Below are 22669 nucleotides of genomic sequence, written 5' to 3'. Positions count from 1 at the left end.
AAAAAAAAAAAAAAAAAAAAAAAAAAAAAGAAAAAGGAAAAAAAAGAAAAAAGAAAAAGAAAGGCTGCAAATCTGGACTTTAAAAATCTGAAATATTCTAATTTTAAAATGTGGTCCAAAAAAATCACATTAAAAAAAATGTTGGTACTGATTTGCTAGCTATAAGAAAAAAAGAAGAGAAAAAATGTAAGCAAATCTGTATTTTTTATCTGTAGGCCACAAATTTGCAATGACCTACCACTTGCCCAAAAGACAATTTGTACAAATTAGAAAAATGCACTTATTTCTCAGGACAACTCACTGCCATTTTTCTAGAAAATCAAAACAGCTATACACATCCATGATGTACAGGATGCTTCCTGGAGCTGTGCAAAGCATGAACTACAAAACTCTAAGTCACCCCTGCATTTGCAGCTGCCCATTTAGAATCAACCCTCGCTGCCCAGAGCAGAGCTGAGGCCCTGGTATTTTCCATGTGTAAGAGCCATGGGTGAAGAGGGATGGGTATGCAGTGGAGGGCAGTCAGGGTGGAGCAGGGATGAGACGCCACGTCCTATGAGGAAACAGAGCACACGACCAGTAAAAGAAATGACTTAGGGGAGGGGCAGTGCTGTCAGTAGTAAAGAGTTGGAACAAACAAATCCCATTCGATTCTGACGGCAGAACCATGACCGCTAAGTGGAAGCTTCAACAAGGAGAACAATTTGAGTTCAAGGAAGATCTAATAGTGGTACTGAATAAGGATGTCATGTAAGATAATGAGACCTGTCACTGGTGGTTTCAAACATCAGACATAAGGCTGGAAATAGGGCCTCTAAAATTCCTTCCTAGGCCAGATGTAGTGGCTCATGCCTGTAATCCCAGCACTTTGGGGTGCTGAGGCGGGTGGATCACCTGAGGTTGGGAGTTTGAGACCTGCCTGACCAACATGGTAAAATCCCATCTTTACTAAAAATACAAAAATTAGCCAGACGTGATAGTGGGCACCTATAATCCCAGCTACTTGGGAAGCTGAGGCGGAAGAATCGCTTGAACCTGGGAGGCGGAGGTTGCAGTGAGCCAAGATTGCACCACTGCTCTCCAGCCTGGGCAACAGAGTGAGACTCCGTCTCAAAAATAAATGAATAAATATAAATAAAATTCCTTCCAACCAATAATTCTAGATCCTTTCTAGATCTTTTCCTTTGCCCCAGGGTGGGGACATATGTCGACAACCCTAAAATCAGAGTCTGTGCTCTGTTGGTTGGGGGGCACTTGCTAGGAGGCCTGAAGCTTTTCTCAGCCTCAATCTTGGGAACCAGGCTCTGACTCTTACTGTGACTTGGCCTCTTCCAGCCTCGGGTGCACTCACACACAGAATGGGGATAGTACTGGCCATCAGGAGCCTGAATGAGACTCCGCGTATGAGGCTTCGAGGCCAGACTCAGACACCGGGTGCTCAGGGAGCGGGTGGTGGGATTCCCTATCTACCCCCTGCACAAACCTGGCTTGGCCGCCTGCTGTTTCTGCTTCTCCTCCTCCTGCACCTTCATCTTAGCATCATACTCATCAGCAAGTGCCTTCCACTCCTTGCGATTGTTGGTGATCCCGTCCAACATCGGGGTGATCTCCTTGTGGAAACGGGAGAATTCCTAGAAGAGAGAGTATGTGCCTCTGGCGCAAGGGCCATGCCCCAGGGTCTGGGTTCAAGTGAGTGGCACAGCTGGAAGTGTCCACCATTGGAAGGAGCTGCTTTGGGGTAGCAGGCCTCTGTCACCATGCTGATTCTACAGGGCCTCCGGTCCATACCATCCTGTGCCTCCCCTGCTTAGAAGCCTCCTGTGGCGCCCCTGTCCTTTAGCAGGAAGTGAAAGCCCCTTACTATGGCTTTCAAATTCCATGACCCAGTGTCCTCCTGCCCTTGACCATCTTGCATTCTCCAAGCAATCCACAGCTCTCAGTTCCTGGAGTGTATCCTCTATTCTGTGGGCCTCACACAAGCTGCTCTTTTTTTTTCTTTCCAAGACAGGGCCTCACTGTTGTTCAGGCTGGAGTGCAGTGGCACAATCATAGCTCACTGCAGCCTCAAACTCCTGGGCTCAAGCCATCCTCCCACCTCAGCCTCCCAAGTAGCTGGGACTACAGGCGCACGCCACCACACCCAGTTAATTATTTTATTTTTGTAGATATGGGGTCTCCCTATGTTGCCTAGGCTGGTCTCAAACTCCTGGCCTCAAGTGATCCTCCTGCCTTGGCTTCTCAAAGTACTGGGATTACAGGCTTGAGCCACCATGCTCATCCCAAGCTGTTCTCTTTGCTGAAACAGTCTAACCTCCCCTTTTCTCCCTTGAGGCCACCACTTACACATCACTTTCTCCAAGAAGCCTCTTCTGACCCCCCTAGGTAAATGGAGTCCCCCGTTGGAAGCTCCCAAAGCTCTCTCTTACTACCTCTTGCTTCCTTGTACTTGTAATAACTCCCTTTGCTTGTCTCCCCCAGAGGCTGAGAACCTGGAGAGGGCAGGGACATTGGCTACCTTGCTCCCTGGGGTGGGCCTGGCCTAGCACAAGGTCTGGGACACAAGGATACTCAGTAAATACTTTCTGAGTGAAATTGAGATGTTGAGAAGATGATTCTTAAAGGCTCTTACAGCTCTTTGAGCACAGCACATTACAGTTTATGAAGCAATTTATCTCCTTTGGTCCTCAAATTCCTGTGAGGTAGGAAAATAAGATTCATCACTTCTACATCTTTAGGTAAGGAAATTGAGATGCAGATTGATGGAGTGGATTTGCCCAGTGTAAGAACAGCAAATCCAAGGCCCTCTGCGAAATGCCAGCCAGAGCCGACTGTGTTCAGAGATGTCTAGGTTCTGGTCCAGGCTCTGCCACAAACGATGTGACCTTGGGCGGGTCACTACCAGAGCTTCCCTTCAGCCATGAAATCAGGACAGTAGTAATACCTACCCCCCAGCGTGGTTTCGGTAGTGCACATAGAGCACTTAGCCTAGTCTCCCTTACTTAATAATATTCCTGATGATTAAAACTCATGACCTCAGCCGGGTACCATGGCTGACGTGTTTAATCCCAGCACTTTGGAAGGCCAAGGTGGGTGGATTGCTTGAGGCCAGGAGTTTGAGACAAGCCTGGCCAACAAGGCAAAACCCTGTTTCTACTAAAAATATAAAAATTAGCCTAGTATGGTAGCACGTGCCTATAGTCCCAGCTACTTGCGAGGCTGAGGCAGGAGAATTGCTTGCACCCAGGAGGCGGAGGTTGCAGTGAGCCGAAATCACGCCATTGCACTGCAACCTGGGTGACAGAGCGAGACTCTGTCTAAAAAAAAAAGGCCAGGCGCGGTGGTTCATGCCTATAATCCCAGCACTTTGGGAGGCCAAGGCGGGTGCATCAGGAGGTCGAGATCGAGACCATCCTGGTCAACATGGTGAAACCCTGTTTCTATTAAAAATACAAAAATTAGCTGGGCATGGCGGTGTGCACCTGTAGTCCCAGCTACTCGGGAGGCTGGGGCAGGAGAATTGCTTGAACCCAGGAGGCAGAGGTTGCGGTGAGCCGAGATCGCGCCATTGCACTCCAGCCTGGGTAAGAAGAGTGAAACTCCGTCTCAAAAAAAAAAAAAAAAAATTAGTTGGATGCGGTGGTGTCCACTTGTGGTCCCAGCTACTCAGAATACTGAGCTGGGAAGATCAACTGGGCCTGGGAGGTCAAGGCTGCTGTTAGCCGTGATGGTGCCACTGCACTGCAGCCTGGGTGAGAGTAAGACCCTGTCTAAAGAAAGAGTCATAAAAAAACTCATGGCCTCAATGAAAAAAAAGAAATATTACTAATATTTAGTAATGATAGTGGCAAGCATCAGCCACTCTGCCCTGTGAGTCAGAGCAGCCCAGTTAGCCTGAGCTCTATCTCAGGTGCTCTTGTTGCCCTTTAGAAAAACTGCACTTCTTCCTAGCAGAAGGGCTGCAGCTCAGACAGCATAAAGAGCACTGGACTGAATCCTGCCTCATGGCTGAGTCCAGTGACACTGGCGCTGTCATTTTGCATCTCTGACTTCTGTCTTCTCATGTGTAGCATGGCCAAAATAAAAATGGGAAGTCAGAGATGGATGGTGGCACAGATAACAGAAAGCTGGGAGCAGTGGGTTTCTCAAGAGGGAGACTAACTTTGAACAAGAGCTCAAAGAGAAATGCCAGATTATCTTTTCACAATGACTAAAGCAGGGAAGTTAAAAGGACGTATGTCTGCTGTGTTTCCTCTGCCTCTGTCTGAATCCATGCTTAGCCATTTGCCCCACAACTGTGTATTAAGCAATTAGGATGTGCCCCAGGCTGGAGCCTGGAGCTGCAATCACCTAAGACCCACAGAACTGTCCTGAGAATCAAATGCCATTCAAGATGAGATGTGCTTTGTAAAGTATCACCCACTGTTCACCTGTTGGGGTTTATTATTTCTGATGTTGTCTGGAAATCCCAGGTTTATCAAAGACATCTTGTTGGGTCTGAGGAAGCCAAGGGCCTACCTTGTAGACAAAGGTGCAAACAAAGTCAATGAAGCCAACTTGAAGCTTGGGGAGTTCATCTGCTTTGTTTCTGTCCATCATGGGCTGTCACAGGGGAGAAAGAGTTAACTGCACTGGGCAGTAAGAGAAACCCACTCTACCTATGAAGCATTCTTACCAAAATCAAACTGTAAACTCATCATGTTTCCAGACCTGCATTTTGCAGGACATAGGAGAATAGAGAAACATGCTAAAGAACACCATGAGGGTACAACCAACCAAATCCAGAATGCAGGAAACTGTACCAAAAAAAGGCCCACTGTCTTCAGCAAATAAATGGCATACCACAAAAAGGCCAGAGGGTGGGCGGGATGGGAGGGCCTGATACAGTTTAAAACAGACTTAAGAGACATAAAAGCCAGAAGCAGGATGTTCCTTGATTAGATCCTGATTTGAACAAATCAACTGAATTCTCTTTCTTAATCAAGAAAAACGAGCAGAAATTGGGGATTCGATGATACTAAAGTACTATTACGAATTTAGTGAGTGTGTCAATGGTACTGTGGTTATGTTTATGGTTTTGTCCATATTAAGCTCTTGTCTCATAGAGATACATACTAAAGTGTGGAAGAGATTACAGCGTCTGAGATTTACTTTAAAATACTCCAACCAAAAGAAAAAGAAATGCACATTGGAAGCAATAGATAAAACAAGAATGGCAGATTGCTGCTAATTGTTGGCTCTGGTTGATGGGCACTGGAGTTCACTGACTATTCTCAACATATTTGAAAATGTTACAAAGAGAGAGAGCGAGAACGACAAAGCCCATAGGGCCCTTCACGTGTTCCTTCATGACAGGACCTGCTCCTCCCAGCCTTCCACTCTCCCTTGGCTCCTGCCTAAGCCTGCCATGGTGCCCCTGTATCCTTAGCACACTTTCACAGGTTTAGCCTATCCAGGTGTCAATGGTTTGTCCCCAAAATGCCTCTCTCTTTTACCCATCCTTTCCAAACCCTGCTCTCCTTCCCAGCTTTGCCTTCAGGAACTTCAGGGAAACTTCAGGCTGCTCTCCCCGTCTCCCCATCTCTGTGGGAAGCTGGCTGACAGTCCCAGCCAAGTTGATAGGCACACAGCTTGCTGGCTCTGTGCTGTTAGGTCAGAGTCAGGGGAGGTAGATGGCCTTCTAGACCTTTGGAATTGAAAGGGCAATCTAAATGTTAGAGTCTTCTTGCCAAGCTCCACAGTTGAGTGAGCTAAGGACACATTTCTCAAACTTGAGGAGGGCTTACTTGGTAGAGCACTCATTGCAGGGTCCCACCCCCAGAGCTTCTGGTCGGATAGACCTAGGGTGAGGCTTGTGAATATACATCCCTAACATGTTCTCAAGTAATGAGATTAACGAACACATCTTGAGAACCACTGCATCAGGAAAAGGTCATCTTTACGGTAAAGTCACACATCTCTCCATCATAGCAAGGTCACGTCTAGGTCAGGATGGAGCACACACGCCTAATATCAGGCTGACATCCCCTCTGTACTTACAATGGGGTTCTGTTGCAGCACTGTGCGCTCCAGGTCACCTTGTTCCCAGAATTCGGCAGCCACCAGCAGAGCTACCTACAACACAGAGACCATCACACAGAGTCAAAGCCCCAGCCCAATCCCCTACCCCTGCTCTCACCCCACTTGCAAATCCAACTCAACAAAAAGGATAAACCCACCCCTGCCCTGCCACCCTCACTGTGCTGTCATTATTGGAGAGACCTAAAGTGATTCCCATGCCTTAGCAGGGGAGGATGGAACACAGGTGACCTGGTTCTGGAGCTGGGCTGAGAGAGTCCAAGCCTCATGACCTGCTGCCTCCAGTACTGGGATGCCCCTCCTCTTGGGTCAGCAGGAGTTCATACCTTGCTCTGCACCTCCCAAGGCTTGGTGATGGCTGAGAGATCACAGGCAGTCATCATCATGGCCCTGGGCACACAGACACCCTCTGTCAGTCCGGGGCCATTTAAGACTTTATGTACGGGTTAATTCCATCTCTCTTATCTCTCTCCACCCCCACTAGTAGGTGACTTCGTCTCATGGTGAGGAAAGGGCTCACCCCCATTGCATCTGGGGGTTGGGCTTTGAAATCAGATAGGGTTAAATCCTGCCTCTGAGGTTGGACCTTGTGCAACTACACCAACCGCTCTGAGCCTCCATTTCCCTGCCTGTAATGATAATCGTGTTTTACTCACCGAGCAGGTGTAAGATTAAACGAGGTGGTGGATGGAGAAACCTTAGCATAGTGTCTGGATGTGGTACGTGCACAAGGAACATGTCCCGGGTTTTCTTATGTACCAAGCACTGTTTCAGGGACTGCCCAAATATCGATTTCATTAAAATCTCATTGCATCTTCAGAGTCCCCTCGATCTTGGCTACGGTAGACAAGTGTTTCTCAACTTGTTTTCTCATCATCGTTCCCTGCCCCAACTGCCAAAGAGCCTTTTTAGACACTTTTCCTGTAATCACCCCACCATGAGCTTTTAATACCACAGATATGCTGTCCATCTGTTTGGAGAACTGCAGGCCATTGTAATAGCTAAGATTGCTCTCCTCCTTCAAGAATCACCTTTTGTACATTAGAGGCAATATACTCCTGTTTTCTTTTTCTTTTCTTTTGAGATGGAGTTTCACTTTTTCGTCCAGGCTGGACTGCAATGACGCCATCTCCACTCACTGCAACCTCCACCTCCTGGGTTCAAGTGATTCTCCTGCCTCAGCCTCCTGAGTAGCTGGGATTACAGGCACGCGCCACCATGCCTGGCCAATTTTTGGGTTTTTAGTAGAGATGGTGTTTTGCCATGTTGGCCAGGCTGGTCTCAGACTCCTGACCTCAGGTGATCCACCTGCCCTGGCCTCCCAAAGTGCTGGGATTATAGGCGTGACCCACTGCACCTGGCCATACTCCTTTTTTCTATCAGTCAGTTAGCTTTTCTGATTTAGGAGTTTTGTTTAATACTAATAGACTTCTTTCTCTTCTAAGCCATTTCCTCACCTGGCAGAAACTCTCATACAAAAAATTTAAAACGTAAAAAAAGAAAAAAAAAGTATGGTGTAGAGAGAACTGTGAGCAGCTATAGTGAAGAGGCCTTGCATTAAGAAGGAGTGAGAAGGGCCAGGCACCCTGGCTTATGCCAGTAACCCAACCCTTTGAGAGGCCAAGGCGGGGAGATTATTTGCAATCAGGAATTCAAGACCAGCCTGGCCAACATGGTGAAACCTCGTGTCTACTAAAAATACAACAATTAGTCGGGCATGATGGCATGCACCTGTAATCTCGGCTACTCAGGAGGCTGAGGCAGGAGAATTGCTTGAACCGGGAGGCGAAGGTTGCAGTGAGCCAAGATAACACCATTTCAGTTCTTCTTGGGCAAAAAAAAAAAAGTTTGGGAAAAAAAAAAAAAAAAAAAAAAAAAAGGGAGCTGGTAAAGAAAGGAGGCAGAAGGCATTCAAAAGTAAACTCTTAAGGGAGTGTCCTGCTCATAAGAAGGCAAGGCAGGTATTATTACACAGGTGGGTACAACAGAAAATAGAAGGGGGAAGGACAGGGACAAAGAAGTGGAGCAAGAGGAGGGAGCAGGTAGGGTGGATTTGAAAAGGATTTTAGAGCAGGTAATGCTGCCGATCCACGGTCATGTGGCGTGGGCCCAAAACTCCACACGGGGGAGTGCAGACAGTTTCTGGTAAGCAGTGGGGAGCAGTTGAAGGTTAAGGGCCCAGGTGTGACCTCTTCAGAGCTGTGCTGCGGGAAGGACAGAGGGGGATTGGGGTGCTGCAGGAATTCAGCAGGAGGGCAGGAGAGCTGGCCTGCAGCAATGCCTGCGGAAGGGTGAGACCAGTGGGCAGGAGCCGGGGAGAGGGAGGAGTGAGAGAAGGCCGGGGTTCGGAAACTAACTTGCTGCTTGGATGATTTTACAATTAACCAACTGTATGGGGCATATTTTCTTTTTCTTTCTTTCTTCTTTCTTTTTCACCACAAGCAATTAAATTCTTTATTATAAAAATCTCAAAAATGTCTACCTTTGCTGGAGGCCAATCTTCTAAAACGGGATCAAAGGCAATCCTGCTGTTTCTCTCTGAAAGCTAAACTCCCTCTGAATGAGAAAATAATACTAGAACACGAAGAATTTTATTTCCAAGCTTCATATGCAAAAGGCAGTTTGCATTCTTAGGAAACACAAAAGTATTACCTAAACCACAAATATTTCTGTCTACTCCATTCAACCTAATTAAAGAAAACAAAATGATGAGAAAAATAGGAACTGAACAGAAAGAAAATTCACTTCATTTTCTACTAGGATGAACGTTCAAAGGTTGCTTCAAATTAAGTACTTTTAATTATCATTCTAGCGAGGATCACACTAAATAAGACCTCATGACAGTCCCATATGCGGCCACTTCACCTAAACCGTGGCACAGAAAGCTCTGCTGTGAGCCACAAGAAGCACATCACCTCCCCACAAGCACAGGTTGCTGGGATGAGCCACCCTTTCCTTTTCCTTTCATGTTTATATTCTTCTCAACTGCGTCTCAGTTTCCTAAAGGTCCCAGCCACACAGAATTCTTTTAGGGGTTAAAGTAGGAGGAAAAAAATAAAGAGAAGCCAACATCCATCCTTGAAGAAAAAAAGTAAATCCATTTCATGGTATGGGGCATATTTTCTGTAAGCTGGTCTGGGAGGCTGTAAGAGTTACTCATGAAATATTAACAAATTTAAAGAAAATCTTTAATTATGGGCCAGGCGCAGTGGCTCACACCTGTAATCCTGGCACGTTGGCAGGCTGAGAATGAAGGATCGCTTGAGGCCAGGAGTTCGAGCTTAACCTGGGCAACATAGTGAGAACCTGTGCCTATGAAAAATACACAGATCAGCCAGGCGTGGTGGCATGTGCCCATAGTCCCAGCACTTTGGGAGACGAAGGTGGGGGAATCGCTTGAGCCCAGGAATTTGAAGCCACAGCGAGCTATGATCATGTCACTGCACATTTTAAATTACATAAACCCTCAAAAATTCACATAACTCTTTAAGCTTTCAGAATGTACACGTTTCCTAGAAACACCACTATGCTTTTTATTAACCTCAGAAAACATGCCCTATGCTTTAATAAGTGCTGTGAACATGTTACACTTCCTGTCAGATAGGTTGGGAAAATAAATGCTCAGCTCTGCATGTAAGAGTCACCAGCTCCCTGGTGGCTTCAGGAGGGTACTGGATGCTTGCTTTCCTTCGCTGGAGGGATCACGTGAAAAACACTCCCAGAGGTTGAAGAAAAACACCTAAGAATTTTATAGACAGAGATTTGCTGTGTGCATGGGGTGGAGGAAGGACACTGAGGTGCCAGAAAAGCCAATTCGAGGCCTTGTGCCCTAAAGACGAGGCTTCACATTCACTTCGGCACTGCCCTGCATATGCACTGGGGTTCCAGGTGCTGTGCTGGGCATGGGGGATCCCGAGCGGCCTGCAGGGAGCTCACGGTCACTCAACGAACACAGGGCACAAAAAACTGTCATCACAATATGCTAAGTAGAATGGCAGAAAAAGGTCCAAGGGAAAGAAAGAAAGAAAGAGAAAGAGAGAGAAAAAGAAAGAGAGTGAGAGAAAGAAAGAAAGAAGGAAGGAAGGAAAGAAAGAAAGAAAAGAAACTCAAATGTGAAGGTGGCTAGTTCAGCCCAGGTGCCATCTAAGAGGTGACAATGGAGCAAAGGCCTTGTGGCGTACACAGGAGCTCTCTGTAATGGACAGAATGTTTGTCCCTTCCCAAATTTATATGCGGAAGCCCTAACCCCTAATATGATGCTATTAGAAGACAGGGCCTTTGCGGGGTGATGAGTTTTCCATTAGGTCATAAGGGTACACCCCACATCATGGGGTCATGGCCTTCACCACCACGGAAGAACACCCCGAGAAGGCGGCCATCTGCAGGCCCGGAAGAGGCTGGGCTCATATGGTCCATGCTCTCAGAGATCTTGTGGACGTGCTGGGGAATTGCACATTTATCCCACAAATGCAGGTTAACATGAAGCAAACAACTGCTCTGAAGGAAAGGACTTCTATTCTTGGAGATGATATGAGAAACAGAAACTGACCAAGGTCTGGGAGTTCAGGAAGGGCTTCCCTGAGAGAGTGCCCCTCGAGCTGATAACTGTAGGAGGTATAACCATTTATTTGGTAAAGAAGGGAGTGGCAGAAACACATTCCAGGCAGAAGGATCATCTAGTGTGCAGGTGTGCAGGCCCTGGTAGAAGGAAGCCTGACACAAAGGGCTTAAAGGTGGGAGGAGCTCAGAGAGCAGGTGGGAGACCTGGCAAGAGAAGCTCCACAGAGGAGCAGGGGCAGCCACGCAGAGCCCAGGGACTGTGGCGAGGGGATGGTCCTTGCGCTGTGAGCAACAGGAAAAACCACTGGAGTTAGAACAGAAGGGTGACGTGGTCAGATCAGCATTTCACAGAGATCACCTGTGGTTTAGGTGTGGAAGAGACGGAGCGTACACAGGGAACCCAGTTAGGAAGCCACTGCAGGATCTGGACAAGAGATGGAGGTGGCAATAAAGAGACATGTCCAGACAGATATGGCACGTAGGAAGTCAACTCAGCAGCATTTGGGGACAGTTTAGACATGCAAAGTGAGGAAGAGACAGGCGTCAGGATGGAACAGAGCAAAGGACAACATGGTTGTAATGCAGAAGCAAGAGTACCCCGCAAAGGTACTGCATGCTCAGAAATGGGAACGTTTTGCTCTCAGTAGACGAGTCATCAAGAGGAGGGGATGGAGGTCAATGGGACAACAGTGTAAAATTCCATGCAGGGCTTTGGAATGAGACAGCTGAATTACGCCTTCCATCTACTCCTCACTTACTGCGTCCAGGGCAAGCTGTCTTTGAGTCCCAGTCTGTTCGTTTGTAAAATGAGCTATTCATATTAGGTTGGATCCTATGAAATCCTGATTTTGTTAGTCAAAATCAGTTAAAATTCAGCAGTTTCTTATGGGTCCATGTAACATATCCTCTCTAAGACTTACGTGATGATCACATAAGATGCTTTTGTAAATACACCCAGTGTCCTCATCTTCATGATCAGCACCTGCATTTATCTCATTCATGTTCTGGGTCACCCTCGTGTATAGAGCTCTCAAAAGCAAGCTGAGCGCTTATCCATTTGCACCATCCCCAAGGCAAATGTTTCTTCCTGAACTTGGCTGTGAGGCTCAATGGCACTTCCTCCTGACTCCTGGCCAACTTTCAGGAAAAGCATTCCAGCCTTCCTCTTGGCCAGCCCTTTCAGGACACTTACTCGGACCCTCCCTGCAATTACACCTGTCCGGAGGGCATGGCAGGAGATTCTTCAGGGAAGGCCTTGGAGGCACCTGAGAGAGGGGTGGGTGTGCAGGCAAGGACTGGTGTGGCTGAGTCCAAGTCCTCGATGCTCCACGAATGCCTGTGTGACACCAGCTAAGTCACTGTGTCTCTCTGGGCCTCACTTTCCTCATTTGTAAAACACTAGACCAGGAATTGGCAAACTCTTTCTGTAAAGAGCCAGACAGTAAATATTTGAGGTTTTACACCCCACATAGTCCCTACTGCAAAGACTTAACTCTGCCACTGCGATGGGAGAGCCGCCATAGATAAGCAGGGAATGGATAAGCAGGGTCAGCTCGCCCATTCAGCAGAGCACCGAGGGCCCACAGTACTCTCCAGGGCCCATGAAAATATTTCCATTTCTTTCAAGGTCAGCAGGAAAAAAGGACACAATCAGAATAAATATGTAAGAATGAATTCAGCCTGGATAGTATTTGTCTTCATACTAACACAGTTATAAAATATAATTTGTGGCCGGGCACGGTGGCTCAAGCCTGTAATCCCAGCTTGTAATCCTCCCTTTGGGAGGCCGAGGTGGGTGGATCACGAAGTCAAGAGATCAAGACCATCTTGGTCAACATGGTGAAACCTCGTCTCTACTAAAACTACAAAAAATTAGCTGGGCATGGTGGCGCGTGCCTGTAGTCCCAGCTACTCAGGAGGCTGAGGCAGGAGAATTGCCTGAACCCAGGAGGCGGAGGTTGCGGTGAGCCGAGATCACACCATTGCACTCCAGCCTGGGTAACAAGAGTGAAACTCCGTCTCAAAAAAAATAAAATAAAATAAAATAAAATATAATTTGTATTTACTTATTTACTTTTACGGAGGAAGAAGGCACAGACAAAAGTGCCCAGGACCCACAAAAGTCAGAATGTGGCCCTCTGTCAGGGAATACAATTTGATTTATGGAGACTGAAATTTGAATTTCTTATGATTTTCATTTGTCATGAGATACTCCTTTTTTTTTTTTTTTTTTTTTTTGAGACAGAGTCTCACTCTGTCCCCCAGGCTAGAGTGCAGTGGCACCATTTAGGTTCACTACAAACTTCGTCTCCCAGGTTCAAACAATTCTGCTGCCTCGGCCTCCTGAGCAGCTGAGATTATAGGTGTGCATCACCACATCCAGCTAATTTTTGTATTTTTGGTAGAGACGGGTTTCATCATGTTGACCAGGTTGGTCTCAAGCTCCTGGCCTCAAGTGATCCTCCCGCCTTGGCCTCCCAAAGTGCTGAGATTACAAGTGTGAGCCACCACACCTGGCCATGAAATATCATTCTGTTGATTTTCCCCCCAACCATTAAAAAATGTTATAGCCATTCTTAGATCACGAGCCACACACAAACATCACAGTACTAGAGGATCTGTGAGCTCTTCCAACTCATGGTTTGGTCAGACTGTCAGCAGCAAAATCTGGAATTAAGTGGAAATGTCAAGAGTTTGATGAAGAATAGGAAGTCACACCCTCACTCTAGAGTTTCTACAATATCTTGGCCCTAGAGTAAAAATACTAAAGTAGTCCTAGCTACTCAGGAGGCTGAGGCAGGAGGATCACTTGAGTCCAGGAGGTTGAGGCTATAGTGAGCTATGATCATGCCACTGCACTCCAGTCTGGGCAAGAGAACCAGACCCTACCTTTTAAAGAGAAAAGTCAACTGGCTTTGGGCATATCAAGGGGTTAGGAGTGGACCTCCAGCCACAGGAAGCCAGTGGACATAAGTACTCCAAGATAATCAAAACACAGGAAGGAAATGTTAGGATTTTCCTCACAGCAACCAATCCTGACACCAAGTGTCTTGAAATTCGCTTCAACTCTGATACTAAATTCCTATAGTTAGCATCAGACCCAACACGTTCAAGGGTTCAGTCTCACAAGACTGCCTCACTTCAGAGGCCAGCCACATGTATCGGGTCCCCAAGCTACCTGCACTTCTATCTGACTTGGCAACAAAGTTGAAATGTTTCCCTGTGTTTGGGTTCGGTAATTTGCTAGACCAGCTCACAAATCTCAGGGAAAGACTTTATTTGCATTTTCTGGTTTATTGTAAAGGGTATAGCTCAGAAACAGCCAAATAAATGTGATGCATAGATGAAGTTATGGGAGGGGAAGGCATGCCAGCCACCCAGCACCCGGATGCATTCACCACACCAGAAGCTCTCTCAATCCTGCTGTTGAAAGGTTTTTATGGACCCTTTTATCACAGAAGCATGATTGATTAAGTCATTATCCACTGGCAATTAACTCAGTCTCCAGCCTCATCCCTCCCTGGAGGTTGGGGATGGAGCTGAAAGTTCCAAGCTTCAAATGAAGGCTTGGTCTTTCTGGTGATAAGCCCCAGCCTGAAGCTGTCTAGGGTCCTGCCAAGAGTCATCCCATCAGAACAAAAGACACTCCTATCACTCAGGAAATTCCAAGGGGTTTAGGATCTCTGTCAGGACCCAGGGACAAAGACTAAATATACATGCCTTCTTCTACCACAGGAAGCACGGAACACCACTACCTACTGCACTGCGTTCCACATGCTCCAGCTCAGCCCCATGAGAGTCCACGATCCTCATGGAGGAGATGAGGGAAATGAGGTGAGGGAGTAAGTCACCTGCTCAAGGCCACACCACCAGTAAATGAAAAAGCTGAGACTTGAACCCAGGCTGTCTGATACCAAAGCTCCAAGTGTGTAACAGCTACACACTACTCAGGCGTGAAGACATTCCAAGTATGCACCTGAGCAACGGGCCCCGAGATGGCTTTATAGCAAACAACCCGGGCCAATGTTTGTCCCACGGGGATATTTGGCAATGTCTGGAGACACTTTTGATCGTCACAACAGGGCAGGAGGCAGTGCTCCCGGTGTCTAGTCCTGTGCACCCCACAACATGCAGGGCAGCTCCACAACAGGGTTGCCAGCCCCAAGTGTCAACAGGGCTCAGATTGAGAAATACTGCATTATAGGTCTCCCAACATTTTTCGTTAAATCCTTACCTAAAGACTTTTGAAAACTGCTACCTTCTTGCACATTTTTTTTTTTTTTTTTTTTTTTTTTTGAGACAGAGTTTCGCTCTTGTTACCCAGGCTGGAGTGCAATGGCGCGATCTCCGCTCACCGCAACCTCCGCCTCCTGGGTTCAGGCAATTCTCCTGCCTCAGCCTCCTGAGTAGCTGGGATTACAGGCACGCGCCACCATGCCCAGCTGATTTTTTGTATTTTTAGTAGAGACGGGGTTTCACCATGTTGACCAGGATGGTCTCGATCTCTTGACCTCGTGATCCACCCGCCTCGGCCTCCCAAAGTGCTGGGGTTACAGGCATGAGCCACCGCGCCCTGCCCTTCTTGCACATTTTTAAGTTGACATCTTATACTATTACATCACAAGTTTAATACTTGCAAAGGATCTAATTTATAGCATATTATACATACTGACTTTGTTTTTTGTTTTGCTTTGGTTTGGTTTTTTGAGACAGGGTCTCACTCTGTTGTCTAGGCTGGAGTGCAGTGGCACCATCAGGGCTCACTGCAGCCTCGGTCTCTTGGGCTCAAGCAATCCTTTCACCTCAACCTCCTGAGTAGTTGGGACCACAGATGCAGCCACCATATCCAGAGAAATCTTTATTTTTTGTAGCGACAAGGTCTCACTATGTTGCCCAGGCTGGCCTCAAACTGCTGAGCTCAAGGCCTCCCGCCTCAGCCTCTTCAAAGTGCTGGGATTACACATGTGAGCCATTGCGCCCAGTCATACTGACTTTTTAAAATAAATTTGCTATATCATTCTTTACCCATGACAAAAGCACATGAACAAGCTTTTCTTTAAGAGTCTAGAGTTTTACGTCTTTCATTGTCTCTGTAAACCTCTATTTCCACTTGACTTCCCATAGAATTTTATCCTAATATTGTGCGTGTATGTATACTTGTATGTGCATATGTGTTTTTGTATATGTGTGTGTGTGTGTGTGTGTATACTATGTATATTCTTGAAAGTCTTTCACTGACCAACTTTCATAATTACATGTAACCAATTATATCCATATAATTAAAAATTTTTCTTTGCTCATAAGCCTCTAAGCGTTGAAAATTTTTCTCTTGGATTAAGTTATTATTACACAGTTAAACGACAAAATATACTACCCATTTTTACAAATAATTATTAAATACTCAAAGTACCTTTTTTTGAAATTCGTCCATTAACAAGATAGGATGGGATTTTCAAAAAGTATTGGTTAATGAATGAATATTTCTTATTAGACTGAACTAGGATTCAGCATCTATTTTTTTGCCAATTTCCCTCTCTCTCTCTCTTTTTTTTTCTTTTTTTTTTTTTTTTTTTTTTTTACTAGAGTCTCTGTTGACCAGGCTGGAGGGCAGTGCAGTGGCATGATCATAGCTAGCTATAGCCTGGAACTCCTGGGCTCAAGTGATCCTCCCATCTCAGCCTCCCATGTAGCAGGCACCACCATACCTGGATAATTAAAAAAAAAAAAAAAAATCAAGACAGAGGCTTACTCTGTCACCCAGGCTGGAGTATGGTGGTGAGATCATGGCTCACTGCAACCTCCGTCTCCCAGGTTTAAGCGATTCTCGTGCCTCAGCCTCCCAAAGTGCTAGGATTACAGGTGTGAGCCACTGTGCCCAGCTCCTATTTTTAAATTTAAATAAGCATGTTACAATGCATCCAATTTACCTTTTTTTTTTTAATTCTAAGAAAGGTGGAAGTATATGGAAGGTAGGTAGGTAGATTAGATGGATGGATAGATAGATAGATAGATAGATAGATAATAGATAACATGATTCGGTTGAGAGACTATTGGCCAAATAAAAAAGAAAGAAAAAAATTGTAAAGACAGGTGATGGAAAGAAGCCAGTGGTGTGGGTTCAATCAGTTGCTGCCACTTTCAGTACTCATTACTGATGTGCCTTGCTCAGTGTCATGGTTCCTGGGCAGTGATACATTCTCTGAAAGCAGTAAGATATTTAAAGGAAAAATCATTCATTGCTGCTGTTTCTCTGTACAACCCCACCCACTGGCTGGGAATGGGGGCGGGGTTCAGGGGGAGTGCCTGGAAATTAAAGCTGTAAAAAGTTGAACAACTAGTCCAGTGGCTCACACCTGTAATCCCAGCACTTTCAGAGGCCGAGGTGGGAGAATGGCTTGAACCCGGGAGTTTTTTTTTTTTTTTTTTTTTTTTTTTTTTGAGATAGTCTTGCTCTGCCGCCAGGCTGATTATGCAGTGGTGCAATCTCGGCTCACTGCAACCTCCACCTCTCAGGTTCAAGCAATTCTGCCTCAGCCTCTGGATTAGCTGGGATTACAGGCACGCACCACCATGCCTGGCTAATTTTTTGTATCTTTAGAAGAGATGGGGTTTCACCATGTTGGCCAGGCTGATCTCAAATTCCTGACCTCATGATCCACCCGCCTCGGCCTCCCAAAGCGCTGAGATTACAGGCGTGAGCCACTGTGCCTGGCCGAATCCAGGAGTTTAAGATCAGCCTGTGCAACAGAGTCAGACCCTTTTTCGTCTCTACAAAAATTTAAAAAGAGTCTGGCTGTCATCCAGGCTGGAGTACAGTGGTGCAATCTTAGCTTACTGCAACCTCTGCCTCCCCAGTTCAAGCAATTCTCATGCTTCAGCCTCTTAAGTAGTTTGGATTACAGGCACACACCATGACACTTGGCTAAGTTTTGTATTTTTAGTAAAGATGGAGTATTGCCATGTTAGCCAGGCTGGCTTAAACTCCTGACCTCAAGTGATCCACTCGCCTTAGCCTGTCAAAGGGCTGAGATTACAGACATGGTCACTGGGCCTGGCCCCTTCCTTAGATTTATAATGCCTTAATTATGAGAGGCTGTGACAACACCCGTATGGTGGGCCCTTGATCAACACAGGTTTGAACTACACAGGTCCACTTACACATGAAGTTTTTTTCAACTGAACATGGATTGCAAGACGCAAAACCCATGTATAGGGAGGGCTCTCTTCACATCCAAGGGTTTTTCTGGGCTGACTGCAGGACTTGAGTTTGTACAGATTTTGGTATACTAGGGGGTTCTGGAGCCGGTGCCCTGAGTATACCCACGGATGACTGTATTTGAAATAGTCATCCTGTATTTCAAAGCCCAGAGGTTTTTGTCTCTAGGACAATGCACCGCAGGAAGATTCAAGAAAGAGTGGAGTTGGCTTTATTTTGTAAGGTGGGAAAGTGAGAGAATGCTGTGCCTACTTCGCTGCTTCCTTCTCAGGAAGATTAACATTATGAAAGAAAACACTGATTTCCTTAATGCTATCCATGCTGACATACTCCTGGAAGGACACGAGTTCCTGGAGCGGGCGTGTGCCGTCATCTGAGGGTGCCTACATAAGCATCACCTTGACTTTGACAATGGCTGGGTTCCTGCTCCTGGCTTTTTTTTCTTTTTTTAAGTTAAACACAATACCTTTCATTTGATGTCATTTCTTTGTAAGTCTGTAAGATACTCCATTGTATGAAAGTGTTATCGTTTCTTTAACCTAGCTCCCCACTGCTAGGTATTTAGATTGCTTTCAATCTTGTTTGTGTTACAATCAATGCTGTAACAAATAACTCTGTACACATGCTTTGTGTATGTGTGGGAGAATATCTGGAGAGGAAATCCTGGAAGTGGGATTGCTGGGTCAAAGGGCATGAGCACTTACAGCTTTGATAGGTGTTACCAAATCGCCCTCCACAAAGGCTGGGCCTGTTTACACTCCCACATGGGGAATGAGGTGGCCTTTTCCCTCAATCTGCCCAACACAGTATGTTAGCAAATGCTCTCATCTTTGCCAATAGGAGTTAAACATTATATCTCACTGTAGATTTATAGTCGTCATCTTTTCATAGGTTTATATCCCACTGTAACTTTTCTGGGAACTGTCGGTTTGCACCTTTTGCCAGTTTTCTATTGGATTAGTCTTTTTCTTGAATTGTATTAACACTTTATTTACTGAAGAAATTAGATCTTTTTCTCTTAGAAGTGTTGCAAATATCTTCTTCCAGCTTATCACTTACATTTCCAGGGTATGTGTTTTTGTGTGTTGTACAGAAAACCTTAATTATTTCATAGTCAGATTTCTCCATCTAATTTTTTGACTTTATGGATTTCATGTCTTCTTTATTTATTTATTTTGAGATGGAGTCTTGCTCTGTCACCCAGGCTGGAGTGCAGTGGCACAATCTTGGTTCACTGCAACCTTCACCTCCTGGGTTCAAGGGACTCTCCTACCTCAGCCTCCTGAGTAGCTGGGATTACAGGTGCCCACCACCTCACCTAGCTAAATTTTTGGTAGAAACAGGTTTTTAGTAGAGTGGCATTTCACCATGTTGGCCAGGCTGGTCTCCAACTCTGGACATCAGGTGATCTGCCTGCCTCGACTTCCCAAATTGTTGGGATTACACTGCACCCAGCCTCATGCCACATTTTGAAAATCTTGCTCTGAAATTATTCTTAATTCTTCCACGTTTTCTTCATGCTCTCTTTTCTTTCCCTTGTTACTTTAAAATTTTTAATTCATCTGGAGTTTATTTTGCCGTAAGGAGTGAGGTAGGGATCTAACTTCGTGGCCCTCCCATTGTCCCAACACCACTGATAAACTTATACCTTTCTCCACTGGTATAAAATCTGCTTTGAGCACAGACATAGTCCTTAAGATCGTCCTATTGATGTGAACGACTTCTCCTGCCTAGGATTGAACTGCCTTTAGTTCTGCTGGTTACCACTATTACTCTTCTATGTCAGAGTTTTCTAGCCACTCTTTTTTATCTTTTTTCTTTTTCTGGCTATTCTTGCATACTTATTTCAAATAAGAATTTTTCAATCAGCTTCCTAAATTCCCCTGGAATAAAGCAGGGGTTTTTTTTTGTTGTTGTTGTTTGTTTGTTTTTTAATCACCCTTAAATGAATAATTAATTAGGGAGAATAGACAACTTTCTAATATCAAGTCCCTCTATCCAACAGCAGGGTGTTCCTTCCAACTATGTAGTCCTTCTGCTGAGCCATTTTGAAATGTCCAGCTACAGAAATCAGAAAAAGAAAAACGTTAGGAAAAAAACCAGAAGTTAATAAATAAATAACCATAGTGAGATACCACCTGGCACCAGTCATAATGGCAATTATTAAAAAGTCAAAAGAAGTCTGGGAACTGTGGCTCATGCCTGTAATCCCAGCACTTTGGAAGTCCGAAGCAGGCAAATCACTTGAGGTCAGGAGTTCGAGACCAGCCTGGCCAACACAGTAAAACCCCATCTGTACCAAAAAATACAAAAAATTGGCTGGGCGTGGTGGCAGTTGCCTGTAGTCCTAGCTACTGTGGTGGCTGAGGCACAAGAATTAATTGAACCCAGGAGGTGGAAATTGCAGTGAGCTGAAATCGGTGACAGAGTGAGACTCCGTCTCAGAAAAAAAAAGAAAAGAAAAAGTCAAATCATAACAGATGCTGGTAAGGCTGTGGAGAAAAAGGAATACTTACGCACTGCTGATGAGAATGTAAAGTAGTTCAGCCACTGTGGAAAGCAGTTTAGAGATTTCTCAAAGAACTTAAAGTGGAATTACCATTTGCCCCAACATCCCATTAGTTGGTACGTATCCAAAAGAAAACAAATAATTCTACCAAAAGACACATGCACTTGCATGTTCATCACGGTGCTATTCACAACAGCAAAACACGGAATCAAACTTGGTGCTTATCAACAGTGGATTGGATAAAGAAAATGTGGTACACATACACCATGGAATACCATGCAGCCATAAAAAAAGAAAAAAAACACGGCCTTTGCAGGAACAGGAATAGTGTTGGAGGCTATTCTATTAAGCGAATTAACACAAGAATGGAAAACCAAACACTGCATATTCTCACTTATAGGTGGGAACTAAACATTAAATATACATGGACACAAAAGACAGCAACAATAGATACTGGGGACTACCAGATGGGAGAGGGAGGAGAGTGTGGGCTAAAAACCCACCTACTGAGTGCTATGCTCACTACCTGGGCAATGGGATCGTTTGTACCCCAAACCTCAGTGTCACACAATATACCCATGTAATAAACCTATCCATGTATCCTTTGATATATAATAAAAGTTGAAATTATAAATAAATGTGGATGGACATGGTGACTCACACTTGTAATCCCAGCACTTTGAGAGGCCAAGGTGGGTGGATCACTTGAGCTCAGGAGTTCAAAACCAGCCTAGGCAACATGGCAAAACCTGTTTCTACCAAAAATACAAAAAGTAGCCAGGTGTAGTGGCTGTGCCTGTAGTCCCAGCCACTAAGGAGGGTGAGCTCAGGGGATTGCTTGAGCCTGGAAGGTTGAGGCTGCCGTGAGCCCTGATTGCCACTGCACTCCAGCCAGGGCAATAGAGCAAGGCCCTGTCTCAAAAATAAATAAATAGTTGGGGGGCGGGGGACAGCTCCTGGTCAGCCTGTGAGTAACCATGGGCTGAGTGTGCCCCTTGTTCAGTGAAAGCAGACTGCACTGCTCCCAGGATCATACTGCAGACACTTGCAATGCTTGTGACTTAATCAAGTCTCATTTCCACAGAAGCATCTGGGGCTAAACAAATAAGGCAATGCCTCCTAGGCAACTGGTCAGGCCTTGTCCCCCCTGCAACTTTTCCTGACCACTGCCTTCAATGACCAGGACCCATCACAGAGGAGCCAGGGGACAATCTGGCTTGGGCCACATATGCATAAAAGGCCTCAGATTTACACTTCTCACCCCATTGTCAGTTGAGGTGAATCATGGAAGCACACTGAGAAAACTGAAAAAAGACATTCACCAGACAACTTAAATATGAATCTCATTAGCGTTCCAACAGTGCCACACCATGCACTATAAATTTCATATCAACCGTAACCGATCTGTGAATGCACATCTATATTGCAGGTTGTTGTCCTATGTAAAAGAATACTTAAAAAATTAATCCTATATATTTTGAGTGACACATTAACTATCACTCAAACTTTAATTGGGGCTGGGCATGATGGCTCACACCTATAATCCCAGCAGTTTAGGAGGCCGAGGTGGGTGGATCACTTGAGGTCAGGAGTTCGAAACCAGCCTGGACAACATGATAAAACCCCGTCTTGACTAAAAATACGAAAATTAGCTGGGCATGGTGGTGGGTGCCTGTAATCCCAGCTACTAGGGAGGCTGAGGCAGGAGAATCGCTTGAACCTCAGAGGCGGAAGTTGCAGCGAGCCAAAATCTTGCTAGGGCACTCCAACCTGGGCGACAGAGTGAGACTCTGTCTCAAAACAAAAACAACAACAAAAAAAACACCTTTAATTGGTATAGTATGCTTTTCATTGTATCAAAAACTGGAAAGTTATATCAGTTTACCACCCAAATCCTAGATATTATGATTGAAATACTTCAAATAACACACTTTTATATACAGATAAATAAAACAATAATATATTGTCTTGCATTTTTAGTGCGAAAATAAAGATTAAACATATGGTTTGTGCAACTGGAATTTGGTATAAGTTCATTTTTTCATATGTTGAAGGCCTCCAAAATGAAAGAGTGCAAAGGCTTGTTGAGGGCAGTAAGAGCTGTCAGAGCAACGTTTCGCCCCATGATCCTAAGCCTAAGAGCATCAGGTTTTAACCCCATCCCAACTCACATGACGATTTCTTTCCGTGTCTGCTCCAGCATCATGTACTGCGTCCACTCCTGTTCACTCTCGTACATCTTAGACTGATCCACGATCTTTTGGAACATCGTCCTCTTCCTACAAGACACACCAGTCTAGTAAAGCGAG

The 22669-nt window shown here is 45.4% G+C and overlaps 1 protein-coding gene across 2 annotated transcripts in view; it reads right to left on the bottom strand.

Moving 5' to 3' along the window:
* Positions 1-22669, bottom strand: part of PDE6A (phosphodiesterase 6A) — an 89428-nt gene that overhangs the window by 1907 nt on the left and 64852 nt on the right. Inside the window, exons 17-21 of one of the 2 annotated variants that reach the window (XM_032250253.1) lie at positions 22532-22639; positions 6402-6465; positions 6037-6111; positions 4516-4599; positions 1484-1631 (exon numbers count right to left, since the gene is read on the bottom strand). In XM_032250253.1, the coding sequence (XP_032106144.1) occupies positions 1484-1631; positions 4516-4599; positions 6037-6111; positions 6402-6465; positions 22532-22639 (479 nt within the window). The remainder of the gene's footprint in view (positions 1-1483; positions 1632-4515; positions 4600-6036; positions 6112-6401; positions 6466-22531; positions 22640-22669) is intronic. The other variant, XM_032250254.1, reaches the window with a different exon arrangement.

The sequence above is a fragment of the Sapajus apella genome, unplaced genomic scaffold, assembly GCF_009761245.1.
Source record: "Sapajus apella isolate SASKATOON/1434 unplaced genomic scaffold, GSC_monkey_1.0 scaffold71, whole genome shotgun sequence".
In the NCBI taxonomy this organism is placed as follows: domain Eukaryota; kingdom Metazoa; phylum Chordata; class Mammalia; order Primates; family Cebidae; genus Sapajus; species Sapajus apella.
This window is presented reverse-complemented; position numbering and strand designations above follow the sequence as displayed.